General features: G+C 31.5%; 1 protein-coding gene across 1 annotated transcript; it reads left to right on the forward strand.

Annotated features, from left to right (window-relative positions):
* Nucleotides 1-15: 15 nt before the first annotated feature.
* On the forward strand, nucleotides 16-9286 carry LOC129228433 (multiple C2 and transmembrane domain-containing protein 2-like). The gene is made up of 6 exons (XM_054863114.1): nucleotides 16-128; nucleotides 2426-2500; nucleotides 2606-2725; nucleotides 7242-7370; nucleotides 8433-8483; nucleotides 9176-9286. The coding sequence occupies exons 2-6, from the start codon at nucleotides 2471-2473 to the stop codon at nucleotides 9284-9286; spliced, it is 441 nt and encodes a 146-aa protein (XP_054719089.1). The 5' UTR covers nucleotides 16-128; nucleotides 2426-2470.
* The last annotated feature ends 1068 nt before the right edge of the window (nucleotides 9287-10354 follow it).

The raw sequence follows: 10354 nt of genomic DNA on the forward strand, positions 1-10354 counted from the left end.
GCAGCTCTGTGTTATCTTTTATATAGGTTAGAAATGGTGAAAAGAAGTGGTATGTTTTAAAAGATAAGAAATTGAGGACAAGGACAAAAGGACAGATCCTACTAGAAATTAATGTGTTTTACAATCCTGTAAGTAACTCGATTCTCTACTAAGCTATATTTGATAATTGTTCAATGGTCTAAACTTTCATGTGAAAGAAATGACCATTCTGTAAAGTGAAATTATAAAGATTAAACAATAGTGCAGAACGAGACACATTCAACATATCGTCGTCTCAGAGCAACTATATTTCTGAGATATCTAAGTGTTATTTCTGAGGTTAGATAGTTTACTGTTGCTCTGAGGCAATGATATAGAATGCTTCATTTATTTATTTATTTGTTTATAAGAAGGAATATATTCATGTAAAATTTGTACACTTAATTGTGGTTTATGATGATTTAAAAACAAGTATAGTATAACTTTGATTTAACGATACCCGATTTAACAATTTCTTCAATTTAATTATACACTTCACTGGTCCAGGTTTGACATGTCTATGCTCCTCGATGTAACGATAATTTTTTCCAGTCCCTCGACAATAGTTGAAACAAGGTTATACTGTATCTGTTTGTTAAGATATACATCTATCTCATTGAAGCAGTTTCATTCACAATTTACAAAAGTTTCATTAATATTCCCCCTCCCTTTTTTTCAATAATAGACCTAACTTAATTATTTTTAAAACTTAATTGAACAAATTAATTTTTAAAAAAACAAATCTTTGACTGATGTAAAACTTTTTTTAAAAACTATTTTGTGAAAAAAGTTTTGTGTTAAAACTTATGCTTTTTGTAAAACTACTGCTGCTTTGATCCAATCCTCTACATCAATAAATGCAACATGAATAGACACAAATCTGCTACTTTAAAGCCATTAAAACTCTTGGATTCAAACTATGTAACCATGCAAGAATATTAGCAAAGCTGCTGTAACCCTAATGTAAACAAGATCAAAAGAAGTCCTATGCAGTAAAAAAAAAGATAATCATTGTTTTTTGTCCAATAATGTTTCATTTGGCTAATTAAATAATATTTGGCTAATTAAATAATATTTAATTAGCCAAGAACTATTTTAACAGGAAAATGATTGCACAAAACATAACTAAACGAAAAAATTAATATGGACACTTGATTGAATGTATGCTTTACCATTGTTTCTATTTATAAATAATAGGCTTCTGTTCAATGTCAAATGTCAAATCTGACTTTTTTATGGATTTTAGTTTCTTTTATTACGCTTGAATTATTTGAATTGCAGTTTTCAAGCAATATTACTTGCTGGAGTCATAATTATTTATACAACTAATGATAACAAATAATTTTCTTATATTAAATGCTGAACTTGAGAACAGGGCTTGATTTGCATGGGGATCACACAGGATCTCCCCCTCTCCAGCACTTCCTTTCAAGTTTACATAAATGTTTACTTTTTAAATGGAATTCAGGATATTTATGCATGAAAATAAATTCTGAAGACCATGTAGGGCTACTGCACTTATTTTAATAGAAACTAAGCTTAGCCCGAGAAGTAAAATAGTCAAACCTCCATATATTGAACTTCCACATAGCAAAATTTTCTATGTATCGAAAAAATCTCTATATATCGAAAATTTTTAGAGACATTCGTAGATTTTTTTTCTATTTTAGACTGTTTATCTCATGAAAAATGAAGTTTAGGGGAGAAAATTATGTTCACTAAAGGTTGCTACGAAACTCATAAGGAATCTAAAGGTTGAGAGGTGTGTAGATAGGTCGTTATTCTGTTCTGAGTTCTTAAATTCCCACAAGTTTATTTCAAATCTTAGTTGTAACCAGCAACACTGTAAAATCGGTTTCAAGTTATCCCTTTTGTCAGTTGATTATCATTCCTAGTCTTTTTAGATTCAGTAAAAATCATTCAAGTTAAGTAGATTGATTTTTTACTTTTCTCTCAATTACATTGTCCAAACAAAAATCCCCCAAAATTGCGGATCAAGTTAATTGCCGAAGAATGAAGTTGTATGAAGGTGCAAAAATGTCATTTCTGTTAATTTTTTAATTATTAACTTTCATTTAATTCGATAATCGTATAAATTAGAAATTGGGTTTCATACACGAAAATTAACTTTAATTTTAATGTTGTAAGAGATTTTTATGATAAAATAAGATCATTTCTATACATCAAATTTTCTATGTATTGAAGTTTTCCCCGACAATTTGCTACCTCGATATATGGAGGTCCGACTGTATAGAGTTGCACTCAATGGAGGTACATTTTTATTTGTACTATGGCGAATTTTTACTTGCTTTAAGCAGCCCATAAGCATTTATAACCTCAAATGTGTGTTGTGCATGTTATTTGAACACATATGTTTAGGAGTAAACTTTACATTAATTATTTTTAGCTCAGAGCTAGTATAGTAACTTTCACTCCTAAAGAAGCAAAATATATGCAACAGGAACAAAAATTCAAGAGATCGGTAAGTATATTATCTTGCTCTATAAAAATAAATATTTTATTTTATTATATTATATTGTGTATATATTTCACATGTATCATGCTCATTTTTGTCACTCATCTACAGATATTCGTAAAGAATGTGAATAGGGTAAAACTTATGCTTTTTGGAGTCATAGAAATTATTAGATTTCTCAACAGCTGTTTTTTATGGGAGTCGACTCTTCGCAGTATTTCTTCATTTGTTGTAAGTTTAGTATTGAATTACTGGTCAATATTTTTTAACAGTTATGTGCTTAACCAAAACTATTGTTAAAATTTTGTAATTGAAATCTGTTGATTGTTTCAATGGTCTAATTTTCTTTAAAAAATTTCAAAACACTACTTGAAATTCAGTTTTAAATATTTGCTCCAATTATGATGTTTATGAAATTAAATGTTTCGATTATTTAGAACTGTAATATCATAAGTAAAAGGTTAATTGGAAGCCTAATTTATTCTTATTACTAAAAATCCTCTATCACTTGTGTTTTTTACTAGACTTCCTACAGTCACATTATAAATTGAAGGGCTCATGGCAAGAATATGGTATGCCACATGATACAAATTTTTCAGTAGGAAAATTTTCAGCTTATAAAAAAAAAATATTTGATTTTTTTCAATGGAATTATACATTCTATATTCTGCAATACTAAAACCAGATGTTTTTTTTCCTCCAAATGACATAATCCATTGTCTTGTTTATTTCAATTTTAGTTATGAGAAAAAAAAATTTGAACGAAAAGTTACTCCTTGTGGCTTATTTCATTTCTGCCCCAAGCCCTTCAATTCAAGTAAACTTTTACAGTACAACTGTGCTTTGCTCGGAAAATTGCTAATTCATTGGTCATGGTGAAACTGACTGAATCAACTCAACAGAGAAAAACTATGTTCTTACATAGTTCTTGTATCATGATTTTGAGTTGATATGTATTCTTTCTAAAATTCATAAAGTTGGTTTATGAAGGTAATATTTCTAAGAACGAAACAAAATGACTAAAATCAATTGTTTTGAAAGAATTTTACATATTTAGTTCATAAAATGATTTAAACTTGTTGTGGGAAGATGACGTACTAACATTTCAGATGTCTTGCCTCTCCCAACACAGTTATTTCGCCTTTCCCATTTAATTGGTGGTAAAACTTTATTTTTATATTCTTTTTTCTTTTTTTTTTTTTTTTTTTATTGAAAAGAGCCGTTTGAGTTCATCAAATGCAATAAATATTTTAGCACTCTCAAAACCAGCCAAATATAATTATAGATGGTGATTACTATTATAGCACATGTAAAAGCGAAGTGGAATACTCGCTAATGTTTCCTAAAAGGGGATATACCGTGAAAGCCTGTCGCAACACATTTGAAGCGACGGTAAATTTTGTTCATGGTAACCAGAATTTCATATAGATGGAATTCAACAGAAAAAGTAAAATAAAATTTCACATTTGCGTTTTTCTAATTTTCCCTTATGCAGTTTTATATTTCACTTTTGAAGTCAAAATACAATTTTTACTGTGCACTGTAGCTTGTTTATGTACTTTGGTTCAATTAATGGGTTATTTTGTTTAATTCATACTCACGAGGGCTGTTTTTTTTATCAACTTCCGATGTGGTATAAAAATGAAACTAGTGAGAGTAATTAAATAAATTTGTTATCAAAAGTTAGGTACATTATTAGTTACTTTTCAATATAATCGCCATTTAAATTGAGGCATTTTTCATACCTGGGTACAAGCTTCTTAATACCTTCTTCATAGAAGTTTGCCGCCAGTGATTTGAGATGAGTTTTCACTGCGTTTTTTGTAGCCTAACTTGTTGGTTACGATAGTGTATAGGGCGAACCTTGAAATCTCAGGAAACTGATCGGATAGGTCCGTAATCGTAAACCTCAGATTGCTTCTTACACTTCGGTCAACTCGATCAACGAGGTCTTCGTTTGCGACCGACTTTCGTCCTTGGCCCCCTCTATCATTAATGTCACATCATCCATCTTTAAATTTCCTACACCAATCACGCTTTGCACTGTCACTCATAAAGCTTTCACCGTATACTCCTTTCATTCCAGGCCCGTGTCCAGGTTTTCATGAAGGGAGGGTTTTAAACCTTACATCCTTTCCCAAGGAGGGGAGAGTTTAACTGTACTCCCCCCCCCCAGAAGAATAATTCTGGCTGCACAAATAGCAGCAGTATTCCTGCATACATTTTTTTTAATAAAACCTTGTTTGTTTCTTTTTTAATCAAGTCTGTTTACTATGCAGTTTTTTGCAATTAGTATTAAAAACCGCCTACAGATTCTTTTATAATGCATCATGTATATTAGGTTTGATATTCTGAAATGCTGCTTAATAAAACAAACAAGAAAAAGCTTATTGTAGAAGCAAATTACATTTCCAAATCAATGCATATTCATAGCTGCAACATATACTGAATTCATCATAACCTCCTTAAGCAATATTAACGCAGTTGATGCTTTGTGTTGATAAATCATTCAGCATTCCCCCCCCCCCCCCCATAGTTTTTCCAAAATGTTATTCCAGTTGGTAAAGCTCTAACAGTCTTAAATTGCTGAAAAACTTCAGAGAAAATATTTTTTTTTTAAAGCACTCTTCATACAAACTTTTACATTAAAGTTATAAAAGTCAACTATGCATTTTCTTCTGTTTGCTTATTATATTTTCTCCAATGGGAGGGGTTTAACCCCTAAAACCCTCCCCTTGGACACGGCTTTGTTTCATTCTATGGTGAATTTCTGCTGCAGATAACCCTTCAGCTTGCAAGAAGCGAATGACACTTTGCAACTCACACTTGGCGGGAGATTCTATCATGGCAGCCATGTTTATGTGTCGCTAGATAAACTGGTTCTGGTAATGGTGTCGGACGCCTAAAAACGAGTGAGGTTGTAGTAGGAGAGGTGCGCAGTCGACTGCCGTGCATTGCTGGCCGATGCCGCTCGCCCTGCCGTCCAGCGGCACGATCGGAAGTTGAACTAGTATGTTGTGGCCATCACGAAACTTTCTTCTATATTTTTCTTTTTTTTTTTTTCTGATCCCTCCCCATGCTTGACGAGGAAGCAATATTCCCAACAAAAACAAAATTACACATGCAAAAACTTGACGACCATCCCAATGTCTGAATTATTGCAAAAGCAAAGCAAAGAGCGAAAATTGAAAGTTATTTTAAAAGCCTTGCTTGAATTAATTACAAATATTTTATTTGTTAACAAACGCAAGATGGCAACAGTTAAAAATTTTAAATCATTGAGATAATATTTCCGATCATTTCCATACAATTAAAATCACGAGAAATACGCAGACGACAATCTATTACGATTTATCTTTCTTATTGTTGCATTAATAAAGCTATTTTTATTCGCAAAAAAAAAAAAAAAAAAAATCAACACCTCTTGGAGCGATCGGCGTCAAAATTGAACCAAAGCCTGTTTACATATGGATTCACATATATTCCAAATTTCAACCAGAACGTAGCATTACTTCTTGAGATAGGGCACTCAAAATGGAAAAAAAGAACGGGTGATTGCGCTACCCCCCTTTTTAGCTGTTGACACAAAAATAAAATCAGTTCTTATATCCACTAAGGGCTACTTGCCGATAAATTTTTCTTTCATTCCGTTCATTATTTCTTGAGATACAGCAGTCACAATTGACGACAAAAAACGTTCTATAGCTCGACCCCCCGTTTGAGTTATTGACACCAAAATTGAATCAGCACCTGTTCCTGTTAATACCAACATATGGACCTAATTTTGTTTGATTCCTCCAGTTACTTCCTGAGGAATAGCAAGCACGCGTAACTCGAAAAACGTCCCATTGCTCCACCCCCCCTTGGAGGAATTCGCGCCAAAAACTAATGGGCACAAGTTCACATAGGGGCACATATGTGTACCAAATTTCGTTCGATTTCATGCGGTAGTTTTTGTTGTAGAGCGGCCACAAAAAACTGGTCACACACAGACGTGACACACATACACACACACACACACAGACAGATAGACATTTTCCAAAAATGGTCGAAATGGACTCAGCACACCTCAAAACGCTCAAATCCGTCGAAATTCGAAAATTTGCACGAATCCAATACTTTCTTCTATATATTAGATATAGAAGAAAGTAAAAAGAAAACGGCTCTCGTACATTAATTTGGATGGCCAGGATTCCCATTAGTCCGGATTAGCGAGTTCTTCTATACAGTAAAATCTTGTTACAACAAACCTTACGGGACTGATAATTTTGATAGTTGTAACTGGAATTTCGCTGTAATGGAAATTCAAGCGATGTAATAGAAATTTAATCAGAACTGAAAATTTGTTTCATTGAAACGGATGCTTTGTTGTACCAGTGCTGGTAATAGGATTTCATAGTATACATTTATAGAGAGTGAGAGAGATTTACTTGAACAGTAATTAGTGTTCTTAAAAGCAGTGAGTAGTTTATCCTAAAAGATTTTATTGTTAATAAATATTTTTGGAAGTACTCGGGTAAAGTATGATTAAAAAATACCAAATTACATAAAAAATATGTAACTAATTACTCTAAAAGTTTATCAGAATCTTCAGCTTTCTTTACACCAGAATAGAAGAATATAGAAAATTTAATGAAAAAAAATATTCTAAAAGCATGTCTTCATATTCAAATGTATTTTCTATAAGCATTACTGTCTGAATCTTCCTTTAAATTCAATCATGAAAACTTGATTTATTCTTTTACAGGTTTTCCTTGTGATCACATATACCTTTGAATTCTACATGTTGCCAATTGCATTATTAATTCTTTATGTCAAGAATTATGTCATTTATGCTCTTACAGGGAGGCAAATTGCCAGTAGAGATGATGAAGAGGTGATTTTCTACATCTATTCTTTTTTCCTTTTTTTTTTTACGTAAACTTAAAGTTAAAAAGCATTATTATTTTATTTTGTTTATTTATTTATTTATTTTTGCCTTTAAAATTATTGTAGGGGAATGTGGGGCAAAATAAATTGGTTAAGATGACTGAGTTTTTTCAAAATGAACAAATCGTAAATTTGTTTTGAAAATTACAGTTCATAAAGATAGAAAATTCTATTTTATAATAAAACTTACGTTGAAACAGTATTTTTTGTTTTTGACAGTAAATTTTAGTCTTCAAAAAAAAAGTGGGAAATTTTCACTTTTTTATCTTATGGGGCAAAGTAAAAAATAAAATATTTTTCTAATAAAATATTTTCTCTTCAACTATAAAACATATTTTTGATCAAAAGAATTAGTAAATAAAAGGTTGAAGGAATAAATGAAACGATAATAAAACAATAAATAAATAATTAACCAAATAAATCTGTTAATATGTGAAGAAAGTAAATGAGCTTGAAAAAATGAATGAATACGAAAATAAGTGAATAAATGAATAAATAAGTGAATTACTAAATGGAGGAATGTAAATGAATAAGTGAAAATGTAAGTAATTTGCATTAAACGATTGAGTGAGTAAATTAAACTATTTCACTTTGCCCCATCCACTTTGCCCCGTATGTACTTGACTAATTGTTTAAAATACGAATAAGCTTAGTATTAACTAAATTAATACTGCATTGGATATTAAAAGGTCTGAATTAATATTTAAAATATTAATAACAGTAACTTTATCATTTTACAGTAACAAAAATAATTTTTGACTTACAACAAAATATTACAATATGAGTATCATTTTTTAAAAAATTGCTTGCATTACCAAATGCTTTAATCTTTGACGGTATTTTTTTTCCTGACTGGAACAGACTACATGTGGTACCAGATAGTTAAAATAATACCAGATAGGTGGAGCTAAAAGTAGTGAAAATATTTCACCATTTCACTTTGCCCAGCTATTTCACTTTGCCCCATGTTCCCCTGCATATTAAAAGGTGTTTTTGATTTCCTTACTAGATAGAAGAAATAGATGATGATGAAGATGATGATGACAAAGAAGATAAAGGAGTAAGCTTTTGTCTTTCTTGTTGTTTCAGTTGCATTCATTTAAAGTTAAGTGTTTCAATGTTTGGGTGAAGCCATAAGGTTGTTTAGTTTCTATGCGTTCTTGCCTTTCAGGAGTATTTGGTGCATAAAAATGTATAAAATCAATCTACTGAATGCTTGCAGGGTTGAAAATGTTAACAGTATAGATCAACCTTTGTGAACGTATAAATTGAATTTAAAATAAAACTTAAGCAATTTTAGTCTTAAAAGAGAATAATTTGAAAATGAGAGACTAATGGAGAAGTTAGCATTGAGTTTAAAAATTCCATTCTACCATATGCAAGCAATTTGTGAAGGTTGTCATTTAGTGAAGTTAAATTATATTACCCACACACACATTTTACCACCATTTTCTTAAAACAATAGTTCTAGACACGTGCACCTGATTTTAAACTACATGTTTGCAACTTGGTGTATGTCTTTGACTCCATGTAAACATAAACATGTGGATCTAGTTTTCCTTTTAAAAAATGTTAGAAAACTGCACATAAAATTTGTTTTGAAAATACTAACATGAGTCGGATTTTTAAAACTCCTTTATTAAATGCATACTTTGTTCTAAATTAAACTCATTTTAGCAAAAAGAAAAAAATAACTTTGAATTAAAATAATAATTATTTTTTTATGAATAAATATTTTTTATTAACCAAAAGGAAGAAAAAAAGTCGTTGAAAGAAAAGCTGCAAGCTGTGCAAGATGCAACTGCAATGATTCAAAATATATTAGGAGAAGTTGCTTCCTTCGGTGAAAGATGTAAAAAGTAAGTTTTTCCCCCCTCAGGGGTCAAACGACATTTTTTTCCTTTCTTTCTACTTGTTTGTATCACATCATATATTTTCATTCTTTATACTTGAAAAACTGATAATGAAACTGACATATCAAAAATTAAATCTTGCTATTGGATGGAGTAGCTGAATATTTGTCAGGCCCAATATTTAAAGGGGCTGACTCTGAAAGGCTCAATATTTGTATCAAATTTCAGTTGAAGTTGTCAATTACTTTTATTTTCTTAATTTCACTTTATCTGAAGTCTAGTATAAGTTTAAAAGTGTCCAGGGGTGCCCATCCCCCCCAAGCTCAATGGCGCAAATTCCCCCCCAAAATTTTTCTCGCTTTTCGAATTGGGTTAAACATAAGTTTTTAGAGTGTATGATTTCCAGTCAAATTCACGGGGGGGGGGGGGGGGAAGCGCTAACAAATACCATTTGAACTGAAATTTTGTTGGATTGTTGACCTGCCTTGCCTTCCCTGAAACGAATTTTAAAACGTGGACATTGAGTAAACAAGTTTTGGTTACCCCTGAATTTCGCTACACCGTATTATTATTTTTTTTTCAAACGTATGAATAATTACAGGGACAACTTTCTGGCTTGGGATGGAGCCATTACTAGATGTATACAATATGAACTGTGAAAATTATTGTCACTTAGATAGGGGGTCCGGGGAGTTTCTCCCCGGAAAATTTTCGAAATTGTATTTTAAAACCAGTTATACACTATCTCTGGTGATGTTAGGGGAATAAAAGGTTTGGTGGCTCCTTTCTCAGTAATTTTTCAATATGGAAACTTTAAAAGCGCAATTGTAAATAGTCTACCGTTGTGTTAAGGAGGGCTTTCCTTTGTTTTCAAAATTATAGTTCTAAAAACGCAGTTTTAGAGTATCTGTGGTAATGTTAAGGAAAGAAGAGATCCTAGACCTCGCCCCTGGAAAATTTTCAAAATTTAAACCTTAAAAACGCTATTTATCGTTGGGAGACAAGCAGTTTTCTGAAACTGAAGTTCTAAAATCGCAATTGTAGGCGACCTTTGTGACGTTAAGAAAAAGGGTTTTCT

This window comes from Uloborus diversus, chromosome 8 (assembly GCF_026930045.1).
Source record: "Uloborus diversus isolate 005 chromosome 8, Udiv.v.3.1, whole genome shotgun sequence".
NCBI classification, from domain to species: domain Eukaryota; kingdom Metazoa; phylum Arthropoda; class Arachnida; order Araneae; family Uloboridae; genus Uloborus; species Uloborus diversus.

Bases quoted from the DNA above. Each gene is read 5' to 3' on its own strand.
- LOC129228433 (XM_054863114.1), top strand. From the start codon at position 2,471: ATGCAACAGGAACAAAAATTCAAGAGATCG. The intron at 2,501-2,605 runs GTAAGTATATTA...ACTCATCTACAG, and splicing joins AACAAAAATTCAAGAGATCG to ATATTCGTAAAGAATGTGAA. The intron at 2,726-7,241 runs GTAAGTTTAGTA...ATTCTTTTACAG, and splicing joins GCAGTATTTCTTCATTTGTT to GTTTTCCTTGTGATCACATA.